Below are 17,651 nucleotides of genomic sequence, written 5' to 3'. Positions count from 1 at the left end.
TTTTGTCCTTTTTAACATAACATATAACATATGGGTAAAATATGAGTACAAAATAATACACTAATTAATTAGTCAGTGGTTCAACAGTACCAGGACTAGAACACAGCTTCACATTCAGATACAGGCTTTCTCAAGGAACTGTTGTCCGTTTAATGTTGCCATAGAGGTTGACATTCTGTATATGTCCTACAATGTCTTTAAATATCTCGTGTCTGCCAGCATCTATATTTAGGGCTAAATCTACAGCAAGTTTTCTTCCAAGATAGATGTAATGGCTAGAGTTTCGAAACGGACATGCCACAGACTTTCTTTTCTCCAAGTCCGTTCACCATGCAAAAAATAGCTCTGCTGTCGATAGTTGAAAGTCTTCCCATGAGTTTTGCCTCTTGGTGCTTGAGTCGAGTCTCTCTGGTTGCATCACCGCAAATATCCTCTCAGCTGTCCAGAGGCAGCGCCGTCAATGCAGAACCGCACCCACCGCGCAACTGCAGAAAGGGCTTTTTACGGCTTTGTTGTGTTGAAATCGTCGTGCCTCAGAAAACCATAGTGGCTCAGAAAACCATATCTGCGCTGATGTCAAAGCTAAAATGAGTGCAGGATTGTCATTACGCCTCTTCTGGCCGAGGTGAACGCCTTCAACTATATAAAGCATGGTATGGATTAAGTAAAAACTGAAAGTTCATGATTTTATACGTAACTGTTACCCAGTTTATTACACCTTACCCATTTTTATTACCAATGCCTTTCCTTTTGACACAAGCCCACTTTCTTATGAGAAAACAAACTGAAGAGATCTGTAACTAGTGCAGCCCGTTGGTAATACTGCGCTACAAAGACAGTTGAATTTCGACTTAATGACGGATTTAAGCAGAAATTATTTGCATTTGAGTCGTGTGTTTATTCTGCGCACTGGGAATACAGGAGTCATTGTTATGTATTTTATGTCCGGCAGCTCTAGAATTGATCGAAAGAGCTGACGTTATACTGTAACTAGAATCAATGAAGACATTCTGCAGCTGAGCTGTTAATAAAAAAGTAGATTCCAACATCAACACGCCCGCCACACACACACACACACACACACACACACACACACACACACACACACACACACACCGATATCTAATCATGTGCCTGGTTTGGCCAAAGTGATTTGCTGGTTTTGAACACAATTATCTTACAGTCGGTTGCTGTCAGAGGGCAATATATAACATGGACCTTTCCGTCTTTTTCGCATGGATTATTTTTGTCAATTTAATCAGTTTCTACGTGCACATATCTGCATATGCCCAGTGGAATCTAAAAATTCAGTAGAGAACTGTTCTGAATAATTCTTACATCTGCAAATTACAGGCCCACACATTAGGTCACTGAACTCTAGTAGGCCAGTACTGTACATCACATGAGAGAGAAAGGAGGAATTCCAAGCTAAATGGCTGATATAAAAATCTTAGAAATACAGAGAGGAGTAGATTGTCATCCATTTTGAATTACAGTATATGCATGAACAGTATATTGATTTGAATTGATACTGTTTGAATTTGTTTGAATTTGAATTTGATTCCTCTTATCTCCTCACATTATAACAAACTTGAATATATAAAACATACCAATGAACATAAGATATAAAGTATCACAATTTTATATTCTCCTTTATGTTAGGCTGCCATGTTTCCTGTCAACACACAATTACTGTTGTTTCTAAAGCAAGTCAATAGTAACTAAATGGCAAAGTAACTATGTAGACAAGTTACAAACGTCATTACACTTTATACAACAACATGGACTCCAGTTTGGTGTATTTTAATAGTTTTGTGCATCTATATGCTTAGGTATTTTAAGGATGTATTAAAATTATTGAATTATTACTTACAAAACCAACAATAGATTTCCATTTATTATAGGTTGTTCTTCTCATTATTATTATTATTAGAAGTAATAGTATTAGTTGTAGGATTGCTGCAGTTTTTGTTGTTATTCTTATGATATAATATCTACCTTGACTTCCAGCTACCTTTAGTTTGAGCTATTTCTTTCCCATCATACACAGGGAGTATATTTAGACAGTGACATAGCAGTTCACAACTGTCCGTTTGCCCTATATATCCATGGGCAGATGTTTGGGATGCCATTCGGCGGCGGGGACACTGGCATGGCTCTTATTTATGGTTTGAAAAATGAGATGCGCAACATTTTAGTCCCTTAGTGTCCAGCGTGCACAAAGCCCTCGCTCCACAAAAATGCCGCCATAGCAGCGGCTTCGGTCGACGTTCTGATAATTCCCCCACACGGAGACGAGGCTTATTTTACTCTTTGTTCCTCTAACATTCCTGTTGGGCAAGCGAGGGTAATCCACACCCATTTAGGGCAGGAGGGACACACACCGAGGTCTCTGGATGACCCCGTGAACATGCGTCAGTGCCACACATTTCACTTCCCAGCCAGTATTTTTCTCCTAAACAAGATTCGCGCACCAGACATCTCCTAGAAAGTCACATTTCTGTGACCATTACTAAGTTTGGAAAGCCTCAGAACTTTGGCACGACTGGTTTTATGTTGGTAGGAAGAATGTTTCGGATTGATTGGACATCGATTGTTTCACAAACGGGAGGAGCAACTACTGGCCTATGTCATCCAATCAAAAAATCTGATCAACAGAGCGGTTGGTTCATTAATGAGTGACTGGTTTTGGGATTCCTATAACCTCAAGCAGCCATTGCTGGTATTTTAGTGTGTTGACTGAATTGTTTTGGCATGGTTTGCAGAATCTGAAAATGATAGCATAGTTCCTGTAATGGCGAATATCCCCTCATTGTCTGGGAACTTCACTGTTAGGAAAAGAGCCACATTTTAAAATATATATTTTGGTTTTACATTGGAGAGCTCTATTTAATCTCTTCAGAAATTCTTTCTGACAATTTTCTGAAATAGAACAAGAGATCTTGGCCCAAAGCCTGGTTCTGGAGCTGTTTGTACATGCAGACACCATCGGTACAGTACAGACAAGCCTCTAGGACACAATGTGCTTATTGCTGACACTGATAAATAAAATATTACTAAATAGCACTCTCTAGACTCATCCATGTGGTACAATTGAAACCTTTCAGAGAAAAGAACTGTAGTTTTTTAATCTTTTTTTGCTTTGTGTTCACTCCCTTCTGAAGACATTCCAGCTTCAAAGAGCTTTTTTCCTATTTAGGACTGATTACAGTACACATGCTCACTGCTATCTTAGATCTCACTTTGGGTGCATTCTGTTATGTCTAAACCCTCATATTTCCAAACACACTGACGTCCTGTTCTCTCCCGTTCCTGTCTGCCACCCAGGTGTGAGCATGTTAGGCCACTCCCGCTAGCAGCGTTGGCAGCAGGCCGTCCCGCTAAATTCCTGAGCGATATGCCACGAAGTGTCGAGGAACAAGCTAACCGAGCGACACGCCACACTCTCCGTTCGCTCAAACGTAGACTCGCGCTCTTTCAGCAGTGAGTCTGACTAGATTGCATTTTACGATAAAGATTATTTTAAACCATAATGGTTCACTACATAAATAAATAAAATTAGATGGACACATACTTGTTGTATCTCAGACCTATTTTTAGATTATTGTAATCAACATGAATTCCTTGTAGTGCCATTAAAGTCACATTGATGGATTGTTCCAGGCAAAACTTGTTGCTGTTGTCTTCCAAAAGTTATATGCTATACTGTACAGTATATGTTTATGAATTTAATACATTCCTAACACCTCTATGTGCATCATTATATTTCAAAATAATGACATGTATGCTTACATTAGACTGTAGCTACATACAAATCTAGCAACTACAAGGCCTTTGAAAAAAATAGAAATAAGACAGTGAAATCTAAGTATCTTTATTCTTTCTCTGAAACTGTAATGGGCACATTCCATAGCGGAAGTGGAAGAAATGGCATCATGGATGACTGAGGTGATTATTAGGGTTGGAATAAAGACTCCAGTGTTGAGAGAAAAGTTTTCTCCCTGAATCTGAGCCTTAGTGTAGGCCAGCTGCTCCAGCCTCACCCCCTCCCTCTTTCCAATTCGCTTTTCCACCACACGTCCATTTGCTCAGTCCAAGTCTCGCCAGATCCTGCACACTCATTTGCTTCAGGCTGTTCCAGAAGTCAAATACCTACTTTCTACGTTGCTGTGTAATTACGCACAGGCAAAACCAGGCGTGTGACATTTATCCGGCCCTTTTTCTTGTCAAGCTCCTTTTTTGAGTGTGCGATAGTGAACCCGGGACAGCGATATTCATATACAGTATGTGTGAATGTTATGAACGTGTCAAAAAATGCGCTGATATAAATGATGTCAATGTGGCTGCTCACGTAGGCGTCGAATTCAGATTGGTACTGTAAGCAACCCCGCTGTTCCCAGTAAAACGATCAACAGGACCGTGGTAATGACCATGAGAACCGTTCGTGAGCAGAACGGCTCTCATGGAAACCAGGGCCTTCCTAAGAAAAACACGCATGGAAGCTGCGTTAATGCAGGTTTAAAGGGGTTAAAACAACAGACGCTCGCACTCGGAGTCATGACCCCAAGACCAGGAACCATAACCCACCCGGTTCATTTTTCATAGCTTCAAGGCAGGCATGACCTTTGCTTTTGAACATAAACTGTGGATGTTGGCACTTCTAGCACGGACACGCTGTTTTCTTATTAAGATGCTGAGCTTATGGAAATACGGTTTTTGTCTACTGCAATGTTTTTATTTGCAATTCATTTATCACAAGAGTATATATTCAACAAATTAACTTACATATTGTAAAAATAGTAATTTGAATATGACAGACAGTTAATATGCAAAGAAATACTTCAGCTGTCCAAAAAGACAACATAACATTTTTAATATGTGTTTCATGAAGCTTTGTTTCATGAAACACATCCAATGATACACATTTCTCTCTGCACAATTAATTTACCAACTGTCTAATAGCCAATAGAAACATATTTTAATTAAATATATTGCACATTGACTTTTCAAGTAGATAGACAAACTGTCTGATATTCTGGTATATAACATTTTATGTTGATATATAGTTGTTAACATACACCTTCAATTCAAATGTACTTCCTTGTTAATACTTCAAAAACAATTTGAAATTAAGTAATGTATTAGAGTGAAATTTTGATGACTCCCAGTTCATCACTTGGCAATGCACAGAGCTAAACAAGTGTCATGAAATCCAGTGCATTTGATTTATTTCCTGGTATAAAATGGACAGAAGAGGCAGGGACACACTTGCAGAGTTCTGTCGTGCACTTGCTTGCCCGTCACATACTCATAGGTACAATCTTGATCCCGTGGGCGTTGATGTACGTCAGCAGAACCTTGGCCCGTTTCTCGATCACGTCAATAAGCTTTTCGATGCCCAGCCTCCCGCCCTGGCTCTCCCAGTACACCTCATCCAGAAACAGAGACTGCAGGAGTTTCTCCCTTAGACGATGGCTCCTCAGGACGCTCACGGCATGTTCCGGAAGCCTTAGGGGTTTGATACAGGAAATGAGGTAAATCAGTGACATACAGTATATGAACAAAAATGGTAACCCTACGCCATGAGGCTGACAGTACCTGTACCTCATTGGAAATAAGGCATAACCTACAGTCATAACTGTGAGAGGGGTTTGTATTACATACAAAACAAATATTGCACATCATAAAGGCAGGTTAAAACCATTAGTAACCATTAGCACGTTGATAGAAATACTGATAAGAAGACACAACAAGGATATCACAGGTGAACTTTACTCAGGTGAATAATAAACGGTGTTTCTGCGTGTCACACGCATGACAAAATTCATAATGTTTCCACCCATTTGTCTATTGCATTTTGTCATCTGTGTGACACACTGACCCACTGTTTATTAAACACCTGAGTAAAGGTCACCTGTGATATCCTTGTCGTGTTTGACTACTTATCAGCCTTTTTATCAAGCAAATACCTCTCAAAAGCAGGCCACAGGACTTCAGAGACACTGACAGAGAACTCAAACTTATTCCACACCCTGGGAAATTCTAGGAAATGTGATCATTCTGAGGTATGGCATGCCTGCAGGGTAAACTTCCAAAGGGAGCAGTTTGTCATGAGCCAATTTAACCTGCCTCTTGCTCTGGCTCGCCGAGTGAGGTTTCACTGTTAAAGTCAGTTGAAAGTATCACACAGTCTTCAACGCCTTGTTTTTCAGCGTTTTAATCTAACAACTCGTTAATTATTAAAAAATAATTGGTATCTGTAAAAGACTAATCAGCAGTGATTTATTCAGCTCATATGGAACATTATGAGCAGAATGTGAATTACGTTCAGTCTGTACGTGACAGGGAAATTAGTGGGAATGAGACTTTTAATTAAGACCTCGGAGATAGAAATATGAACAGATAAAGAGGCTGCTAAAGACTGCTGCTAAAGGAGGCATCCCTGCCCGTGCATTGTTGAGATTCCCCTGCTATTTTCTCCTTCTGATTTATTGAACAGAAAGGAAAGGTTGGGGCTGCAAGTGTTTTCCTTTGGGGTGGTTGGGAGTTAGCTGTCATCTGGAACATGGTCTATTTTGCAACTCATTAATTTAGTCCTTCACACAAAAGTAGAGGGAACTCACAGCACGTTCTCGTATAATATGGAAGAAAGCAAACAGCAATGTACTTCGACTTTGCCTTTTAGACATGCATTTAACCCAATGTTGTGATCAGTTCTTTACAAAAGAATTTCATTTTGGCCATTATAATAAAAAACTAGATTTAGAAATGGCATTTAATTTACACTTAGATGCATATTTTACTCACTCCTTTATTCCTTCAAGTAGTTTAAAATTCAGATTGTCTTCATCCCGGTCGAAATAGCCTTTGTTGTCGATTAGAACCAAGCGCCTTGGGTCGTGTTTTCTGTGGATGATGTGCACTAGCTCGATACTGTCCGGGTCAGAACACTGCTGGTGACGACCCAGCTTCACGCAGGTGTCCTCCTTACGGGGTTTGAACCCGCAGCAGTTCCTGTCCAGCCGATTGTACACCTACGGGTAATGAGAGAGAAGCTGATTACAGACTCTGATTACAATGCTTTTTGTTACACTATAAATGTGGTGTTATGGACTGGTATATGCAGACTTGCTACATTTATTTACTTTGTTAGAAAAAGGATTATAATATACCAATAGCAGTCTTTCTGAACGTTTTTTCTAGAGAGGTGGATATCGTTTTTTTTTTTTTTACAAAAATGTCTTCTGAAGGTGCTGATGATGAAGCAATTCTAATTCAGCTCTGCTCAAAATCCCATGAAGGTGTTCTATTTTTACATGCTCAGTCTTGTTTGAATATTGATGCCACAATATTATTGATGACATGTTAGCCAAAACATGTGACGAAATGAAATACAGCATGTTTGGGTCAGTTGTAAACTACTTCAAAAAGCTAACAACAAAGCATTATGTACATTTGCTTTGTTTCATTAAACGAATGTATATCTTCATATTATGCATGTACAGGTATTTCTCACATGTGTCACAGGTTGCATTGTCCTGACCTTTTCATTAACTGAGAGCCTCACTCCTGGTCCTGGAGAGCCGCAGGGTGTGCTGGATTTTGTTGTTAAGTGATCAATTAATGCAGTTAATTACACAGTTAACCCACCTCACCTGGTTTCTTGGGTCTGAATTGGTTGCTGATATTAAGGCGAAAACAAAAACCAGCACACCCTGTGGCTCTCCAGGCCCCGGAGAGAGGACCACTGGCCTACAGGCTTATAGCAGCTTTGCCACCACTCTGGCCAGAGGTTTCACACACTCCCAGGGTGCCCAATCATGTGCTCTGGAGGTCTGAGAGTATGCAGGTTTTAATTCCAACCAATCACTATGCCAACCGATTTCACAAATTAGTTCCATTCTCTCTGTTTGAATGTGCGTTAATTAGTTAAATGAGCTAGAGTAGTGATAGGTTGGAATGAAAACCTGCATATTATCGGCCCTCCATGGCACGTGATTGGACACCCCTGCTCCAATGGGAGACGATTTTACAACATGAGGTCATACACAAAAAAGTGGCAAAAAAGACATTTGAATACTTTACCTGTAGCAGGAAGTCAAAGAGTGCCAGTCTGCTCCATTCATAATGATGTATACTAGAGCACCCTGACTCTGCCGTGGGCACAGCGCCTCTGTGCCAGCACTTGTCTTTCAGAGAGTGCTGGTACGAGCCCCAGGTTACTCGAATGGAGGACTGGGCCTCGTTATCCGCTGGAGCGAGTGTGGGGTCCCAGAGAACCACTGGGCTGGGTTGATCATCTGGAAAGCAGTATTTTTTAAAATCACTTTACCGTAAATTATACGTGATCCGTGGCAAAATCAGCAGCGACCACCCAGCTGGTCCAGGTGAATAATACTATATGCACAAAGGCCCTGGACCTTTAAGACCAGCTCTCTAATGACAGAGATTAATAATTCACCTGTTAAGTACGATAATATCGCCTACTAGGTTATGTCTCAACACATTTTATTGCCACGAGTCATGACCTTGAGCTGTCCGAACAAGTTTAGCCTTCCTCTGTGACACGCCGGAAGGACACCTTGGTATGCTTTAATATAGCTACAGCAAATGCTATGTTAATGTTGATAACAGTAAAATATATATTTTAAATAGTAGTGCGCTAAAGCTAGTGGGAATTAGCATCCGACTGTAGGCGTCCTGTGCCTTAAAAATAAACTAATAATTTGATACCTGTGTGAGTAAGGGTAGTAGTAGCCTATTTATAATAAATGACAATACCTTCAAAGAAAGTGAACCTCCTACAAGCAGCTGGAATACTTCTGTTGAGTCCCAGGATCCTATCCAAATGAAAGGCGAACACTTCACTCGTGTCCAGCGGTCTTTTGATGAGAGCACAGCGCCCCTGGCACACGGCATTATCGTCCATTTGATTATATTTACTTGGAGAGTTAGCTGAGGCGTCTGTCATACTTTCAAAAAGAAATACATTCCGACGACCAGTGAACGATACCTCTTTGATTCCAGAAATTTTGCTATCAGCAAGAAAGCGTAGCGCTTCAATGTCGCCTTTGCTAAACCACGGCGGAGCCCTTTCGCTATATATTCTTATAGCACTATAATGGGACTCCGTGTCACTGTTGTTCGGATTAATGTTTTTAAGTGCATTATAAACATATCTGCTTGATTTACGAGACAAAGCACTTTGGTATGTGTGTCTTGGTTTTTCTTCTGCTTCTGTCCCAATGTCAACTTCATTTATAAAACTTGACTGACTTCGCCTGTTTTTACTAACAGTTTTCTTCCTTAATTTTGGTCGTATTGTGCCTCTGATGATTGCCGGTTTTCGGCGCTTGGATTTGAGGGTAATGTAAACCACGTTGTATTTGGGTGTTGTACTATAAGACACGTTTGCGTTTGGAGCGACCCGAGAGCCCGTGGTTTCCTGTAAGGTATCATCAAACCTGGATGCAAATATTCCTCTGGCCCCTCTGTACTTGTACTTGCCCGATAGCCTGTCCGTGGGCAGAACGTATACCACTTGAGAAACGACGTAAAACAAATATATAAAACAGGCACCGGCGATGATCCAGTTTCTCTTGGAGGGGGGATATCTCCTGAAGCACTTAGATATTCTGAGAAAACAGGAACAAGACCAAATAATGAAGTCGTGTTTTACTTCTCCCAGACGAATGACATACATCTCCGTTAGAGTTTATATTCCAACATGATGCACTTTTCGCTGCGACTTTAGATTCCAGTGAGGGTGGTGCACTTCTCTTGTTTCCGAGGCTCATTTCCACAGCTCATCGTTGGTGATTGCTGGTGAATGCGCCGGAGTGTCCGGTTGGCAACACTTCCCCGCAGATTCATAATGGGACAGAAGGGGGTGCCTTTGTTGTCATATAGAATGAATAGAAACAACTGCACAAACAGTTAGCGAGATCAGCTGAGATAACAATCTCAGACGGGAACAGGCAAGAATGTAGCCGGCTTTGCCATGTCGTTTTAAGAAACGACCGTCCAAAATTTGGTAGGATGAAACACAGTCAGTATTCTATATAAATATAAATATAAAAACGACCTTGTGCAGACTGTACAACGTCTCTCACCAGAATGGGATCATAGTGGGGAAAGCCAATGATTAAATAAACAAACTACAAGAGTGACATTTATACATACCAAGTATTGTAGGCTAACAAGGATCACTTATTCACATATGATTAGCACAAATCGGTAATTAAACCGTCCACGTAAATAGGTCCAGAAAGAGAACTAAAACTTGATGAAACTCTATCGAGCTCATAAATAACCGATACTGGTCAAAAGATCATAACTAATAACTTTGGGTTGTTCCTTAGCGCCCTCTGCTTGTTAATATGAGACATGACAATGCTGGACAAAACAACTGGCTTTTCAAAGCATTTGCTTAAGTTTTGTTTCAAAGCTGCTCCAAATATCACACCAGTATATGTGTTATTTTCAGTAAATATATTGTTTATTTGTGATATTGGTGATTAGTATTTGTGGTGCTAGCAGTGACAATACACGTTTGTAAAAAATGTCTCCTAAAATACAATGTCAGGTTAAAAAAAGATTGCAGGGTCTTTCAGGTTAGGACATCCACAGCAGTAATGGAAAAACAGGAAGCACCAGCTTTGTCTGGAAGCACTGCTTCTGCAGATTAGACTTAAGTATAAGACCCCATAACTATTTCCATATCCACATAGGATATCCTGGCATACACAGTGGGACAAGTCATAAATGAAAAAAACACGCCAGTGTATTTTGGATCTTGTTTTTTTTTTTTAGGGTGAGAAGCAATCCCTACGAGGTAATGATAGACTTTACTTTAGTTATGAGGGTCAAAGGTCATTGGTTAGATATAGCTGTTTTAGCAAGAACATTCCCTGAACAAATCCACCCAGGCTTTCCACACAAACACAGAAGCCATGCAGTTGCCCGGATACATGCAGGCATGAAGAGAGCTGTCCCCAGTGCTCTGATGTGTCTGTGTAAATGCTATCTCTAAACCTCTCTAATCTTTTTTCTCTCCCTGGGTGGATTACAGGTTTAAACCACTAGACCACTGCACTGCATTAAACTGGAATAGCAGATTCCTATCTCACAGATTAGGAGCAGCTATTCTTGCGCTAATTCAGTTTTCTGGTTGAAAGTACCACTAAGTGCACGGCAGTTGACCCATACAATTGTGCACACATGTTTGGGTTGTGCATACATGTCAAATCTTCAATCTCCATAAATGTTATCATCTGTTAAGTAATGCCCGTGTCATGCATGTTTGTGATTTATCCGCAGATGTGGCACGTATAACTCACTAAAATGGAGGACAACATGCCTAGCCTGTAGAATCCTTTTGCTGGATTGTGACTTGTGACTAGGGTGGCCACTTTTATAACCCCAAAAATGAGGACACTTTGCAGGATACAGCAGAGGCATTATAAAGTCCCCTCTGAGCTCAGTTCTGCTCAAGGTTTCTTCCTGTTACTCAGGGAGTTTTTCCACTGTCGCCCTAGGCTTGCTCTGAGGGGGTCTCAGGTGTGGGTTCTTTGTAAAGCTGCTTTGCGACAATCTTGCATTGTAAAAAGCACTATACAAGTAAAATTGAATTAAAAGCTGAACATTTCCCCAAACCTATGACACATAATAAAGCTGTAGTATACTAAGCATTTATAGCCAGGTCCTGAATTATTGCCACCATTGATAGATATTCACATAAAACAATATACAATAACAAAAATAATACTAACATTGACATAATGTTTACTTTCCAACATGTGTAAAGTCGTACTATTTTTCATAGTTCAGAGCTGTCAGCATGTATTCTGACCGAAAATGAACCATTCACTAGATTTATTGTGGTTTTATGAAGACATTGCACATTTGACCAGACTTGGATTGCTCATCAGTTGTGAAAGGAGAGAAATTCCCTAGTCTTTCCCTACAGATGTTCATTCTCAGAGGAGAAACCACGGTGCATCGGAAGGCAGCACAAATGCCAGAATGACTCAGCTGAGTGGGAGTGCTAGCAATTTCAAATCTCCAATCTCATGCACCATGGTAACAGAACGAGATGCAAATGCAGTCTGTGGCTTAAAGCACTCATAACTCAACGGAAGTAATATAACATCAAAAATAATATCAAAGGTGATTATTTAGTTTCAGTTAAAAATGTGGTTTTATTTTTATTTTACAGAAGGAATTGGAAATACACTACTTGATGCTGGTTCTTGAATAATGACCCCAGTGGATAATATCAAGTAATATTATGTTCATTTTCAGAAGAAGAAATTATATCATTATAGTTTCATGAAGCAGGCTTATGAGGTTACTGTTCATATTAGTTATAATACCAGTCAAAAGATGTATGTCCAGCTATTAATTGCCTGGCTGTTTTTGTGAAAGGTATGACATGAAGATGCACTGTAGATTATTATTATTATTATTAGGAGCCAAGCACTGAAGGCGCCAACAACAGGCCAAAGTTTTATGTTTTATGTGGTCATAACTTTTGACTCCTTTTGTGTAGAAATAAAAAAATAGTACTTCTCTGAGTTCCATGCAATGTATGGAATTTAAATTTTTCCTACAAATTTAGTTGAATCTTTGTGAAACCTGGCTCATATCATCTGAGACCATGCCTCATAAAATGCCTGTGGTTCTCAAACAAAAGTTGATGGCAAAGGTGCCAAACAGGAAGTACGGTCATATCTCAGCAATGCTTTCACCTATTGATATCATTGGGACCCCTCTCTGAGCGATGGCAAGACGTTTGGCACCAATTGATCAATAGGGGGTACTCTGGGACTGAAGGTCCTGTGTTTCAATCCTGCTGGCCCCTTTCTCTGTGGAGATATATTCTCAAGGTGCCTTTAATTATGTGCAGTGTATATCACTCTTCTTTTAGTAACTTCAAGCACATAGTACTACCTCTGTACTGTCATTATTTCTGTTTGCATAGAAGTACATAGAGTATGATCAGCTGCACTGAGGCTGAAATGTGTTTATTGGACATGGGTCACCTGCTCAAAAACGAAATATGTGATTTCCCCTCATATTTACTTCATATGGGGGTAAAAAGTGCTTCATACTTCGTATAACAGCTTTCTAACTCACCATAACGGGATCGCTCTGAATTTAGCAAGACACAGTTAAGCCACAAAGGGGAGCTGTTTGGCAAGATTTGTAAATAGTATCCATTTGACAACCTTTGCAGTCACTTTTTGTACTTGCATAAGTGTTCATTAACTCAAACATGATAATATCACATTGATAGCTTGATTGTCTTTAGTCCAATTAAAAGCCATTAATAAGCAAATTATCATCTAATTAAATTGAATTACTAAAACAAATTGCTGCGCCTGTATAATTATATAAATAAGGCCAAAACATTGCCACCCCTGAATTATGAATAATAGGCTAAATTGTCATGGCTTCACGCACTTTAAAGGCTGCAATTAGGCTCAACTTTAATCCACTGGACCACTTCACAGCTGAAGCCAGGGGTGGGTAATGTTTTGGGAAATTCATCATTATTTAGCCTATTACTTATGGAATCCTTTACATTGTGAAGCAGAGTAAATCTGCATTATAAAGTTTGAAACTGATTCTGATGAGCAATGAGGAGTCATTTCACATATGGTCCTGTTTATAAATGTATCATTTAATAAAATATGTTTTGTCTGTACTCTTGGCTTTTGACAGTTTCATCCAAATATTTAATATTCTCTTTAAAAGTGTTCATTATTAAAGAGGGGCCAGTGAAAATGTTCTTGGGGCCAGTAGAATACTGGCCTAAGGGCCTGATTGTGCCAGTGAAAAGAAATCCTTAATATTGAGCCCTGCATATGAATTCACACAGAATGCATAATTCATATCATATTAGGCAAAAAAAACCCTTAAATATTATAACTAACCTGCTGCCCACAATACGTGGGACCAAATTCAAATTCTGGACTCTAAAGAATAGCGTGGAAAGGAGAAATTGTGTGGTTCTGGCAGGCAGGTTCTGAGCACTGAGGAAGGTTAGTGTGGACAGTCTCACCCTGGAGGTGAGGAACAGCCAGACAGGAGGTGGCAGAGTTCATTTAGTGGTGCTAGGTATGAAGAGGGCCTGAACACAGAAAGGAGCTGTGTCCTTGACTAACGTGATTTGATTTGAAAAGAACACCAGCAGGAAGCCAGTTATTGAAAAAACAGACAATAGTGAGTATATTTTTGCAGTCTCAATGCCATGTCTAATCGTACCAAATGGGAAGTCACAAATAGCAACTCCTCCTATTGCTGCAACCTCTTTCCCGAAATATTTTAGGCAAACCTCAGAGTTAATACACAGCATTCTTGAGGGCAGAGTCAATGAAACATGTGCATATGTCCTTTAACAGATATCTTCTTTAATTGTACTTTCATGCTAGTCATTAAAGGTTGCCCTAAAGCTCAAGGACCATTAGAGTAGGCCTACTGTTCAATTAATTAGTGCTCTTTCCTATTGGAAATAACAAGGTCCCTACCCTTAATTAATAGTTAAATTTTTCTGAGAACCTCAGACCCACCATGCCATGATCACATCACAGTACTGCTACGTGGCACAATGCTAATAGTACAATTTCATGGGCAATTGTATCCAGAGACAAAATTACATAGTGTACCCATGAGCTATCTGTGAATGCTAAGCTTCACTTTAGGATTCATTACACTGTGATCTTCAAAGGAATTCTGGGAAATAAATCTTAAGTAAGGGATAATACCCTTTGAAGGAGTCAGTTATCAGGAAATAATTGCCTGACAGGGTGGTTGCCGTTTACCTCCCTGAAGGGCAATTATTTCCACAAAACTGACTCGTTCATAGGGTATTTTCCCACTTATACCACAGCTAACTTGCCAAAGTAAAGTAGTTTTGGACAGTTTATTTGTACTTTAGAAACAAATGTATTAATTTAAATGCAATGTAAATGGGAGAAAGAATAGTCCCTGCTCCTGGAGAGTCGCAGGGTGTGCTGGCTTGTGTTGTTACTCAGCACTTAATTGATCAATGAAAGCAATAAATTACACCGTGAACTCATGTCACCTGGTTTCTTGGATCTGAATCGATTGCTGATATGAAGGCGACAACAAAACCCAGAATCCCCTCCAGGATCATGGATGAAAACCACAGGCCTACAATATCACCAATAACCATGTAGTGATTAATGAGGTTATGTAAATCGTTGGCATTTATATAGTGCCTTTATCCAAAGCATTGTCCAATTGATGCTTCTCATTCACCCATTCATACACACACACATTCACACACTCACACACTCACACACCAACGGCGATTGGCTGCCATGCAAGGTGCCGACCAGCTCGTCAGTAGCATTTGGGGGTTAGGTGCCTTGCTCAAGGACACTCCGACACAGCCCGGGCAGGGGATCGAACCGGCAACCCTCCGACTGCCAGACGACTGCTCTTACTGCCTGAGCCACGTCACCCCTGAGCCACATCGCCCCGTTATGTGTGATAGCACCCTTTGCTTAGAAATCCTGGCTTGTTATGACAGCATAGACTGACATTGTCCATGTTATGGCTCAATTATACACTCAGTGAGCACTTTATGAAGTATTTATTAGACTTACATTTCAGACATTTAGGTCTTCTGCTGTTGTTACATTACATTACATTACATTACATTACATTACATTACATTAATGGCATTTGACAGACGCTTTTATCCAGAGCGACGTACAACAAGGTGCAAAGTGTATACCCATAACCAGGGAACCTATCCACTTATGAGGTTTGATGTGTTGTGTGTTCAGAGATGTGTGGTTATTTGTGTTTACTGTCACCTTCCTGTCGACTTTGGCCAGTCTCCACTGACCTCTCTCATTAACAAGGCGTTTTTGCCCACAGACCTGCTGCTGACTGGATGTTTTTAGCTTTCCACACCATTCTCTGCAAACTCTAGACATTATTGTGTGTGAAAATCAAAGGAGATCAGCTGTTTCTGAGATATTCAAACCACCCTGTCTGACACCAACAATCATTCCATGGTCTAAGTCACTTAGATCATATTTCTTCCCCATTCTGACATTTGGTCTGAAAAAGAACTGAACCTCTTGACCATGTCTGCATGCTTTTATGCATTTAGTTGCAGCCACATGATTGGCTGATTAAATATTTACGTTAACAAGCTGGTGTACAGGTCTACCTAATAAATTGCTCACTGAGTGTACATTACCTTACTGCTTAAATTACATTACCTAGCTGCCTAGGACTGTGGGCGTGAAATCAAAGTCCTGCTCGGGATTAAATATTTCACCAGCACCAATTTGATGCTCTATCTTTATGTCATGGTCAGTTCTAGCTGTAAATTCAAAAATCTCTTGTGAGAATTTGCAGCTAGTGTTGGGAAGATTGATTGTTGGGAATGAGTTCAATCAAAAAGTTTTTGAACAATCATAATCTTGCAGTACATGTATTGAGGGCACTGAAAGCAAAGTAAAACATAAATGAATGAAAAAAACAGAATGACAAAGGTCATGAGTGATTGCCCGTAGCAATAGAGAGAGAGAATGAATGATGAGGGTTATGGTGAGTCTGGAAGATGACATCACATCACTGGTAGGAACTTTCCAGAAGAGATGTAGGTGGTGACGAGGCCCTGTATTCAAAGAAATTATGGCAGAACAGACGAGGGAGAGAGGCTTCAGGGAAGAAAATAAATAATGAAAATGGAAAGGTTTCCATTTGGTTTCCTTCCATTCATTTCCACCTGTGGATAGATAAGCCCCAGGACATTACTTTTGTACTCTTCGTACACTCCACATCTCTACAAAGCTCTTCTGACCCAACACAATCAGTAGTGGCAGGGGACCGGTTTTGAAGTTTGTTGCCTCTTCCCTGCGCTAATAGGCCTGTATGGACTGAATACAAAACCTGCACAGCAATTCATCATAAAGTATGTATATCATTATTATTATTACATGTTATTTGTGGGACGCTTTTATCCAAAGCAACTTTCTGTTGATTATAGTAAACAGGAGACAATCCCCCCTGGAGCAGTGTGGGGTTGAGGGCCTTGCTCAAGGACAGATCTTATTGTGGCTACACCAGGGCTAGAACCACCAACCTACCAGGTCACAGTCATGTACCTAAACCACTATGCTACAGAGAACCCTTTGCACAAAGATTAGATAATGTATAATACAGAAAATTGTACATTTAAATCAGTACAGGTGTCACGTTTCAGGTCTGTCTCGCCATGTTTCATGTTTATTCATTTTTGTCTTAGTCTTGTATTGTCTTATCATGTATTATGTTAGTCTAGGTTCGTCTTGTTGTTTAGTTTATTTCTTGTTACGATTTATTTTCTCGTCATGTCTAGTTATGTTTCGTTACGATTATATTACCTTGTTATGTTGAATGGTTATCGTCTTAGTTTCGTTTTGTGTTATGTTTTGATTTATGTTTATTGTTACGTAGACTGGTTACTGTTTAAACATACACTTTTACATGTCTTTCCGCAAACCTTGCGTTCCGTCTTTTCTCTCTCTCTCTTTCTGTCATTCACTCCCTAATTGTTTCCATTTGTCTATTTACTAAAACTACTAACGCTAGATCAAGATTGGGTAGAAACTAACAAACTAATC

The 17,651-nt window shown here is 40.0% G+C and overlaps 1 protein-coding gene across 1 annotated transcript; it reads right to left on the bottom strand.

Moving 5' to 3' along the window:
• Positions 1-4,708: 4,708 nt before the first annotated feature.
• Positions 4,709-9,894, bottom strand: gask1b (golgi associated kinase 1B). Its single transcript, XM_061252267.1, has 4 exons — positions 8,782-9,894; positions 8,086-8,300; positions 6,808-7,034; positions 4,709-5,508 (listed from the first exon to the last, which is right to left on the bottom strand). Exons 1-4 carry the CDS (start codon positions 9,701-9,703, stop codon positions 5,301-5,303), a joined length of 1,572 nt encoding a protein of 523 aa, XP_061108251.1. The 5' UTR covers positions 9,704-9,894; the 3' UTR covers positions 4,709-5,300.
• Between the last annotated feature and the right edge of the window lie 7,757 nt (positions 9,895-17,651).

This window comes from Conger conger, chromosome 8 (assembly GCF_963514075.1).
Source record: "Conger conger chromosome 8, fConCon1.1, whole genome shotgun sequence".
Lineage (NCBI taxonomy): Eukaryota > Metazoa > Chordata > Actinopteri > Anguilliformes > Congridae > Conger > Conger conger.
The sequence above is the reverse complement of the archived record's forward strand: the minus strand, read 5'-3'. Positions and strand labels throughout refer to the sequence as shown.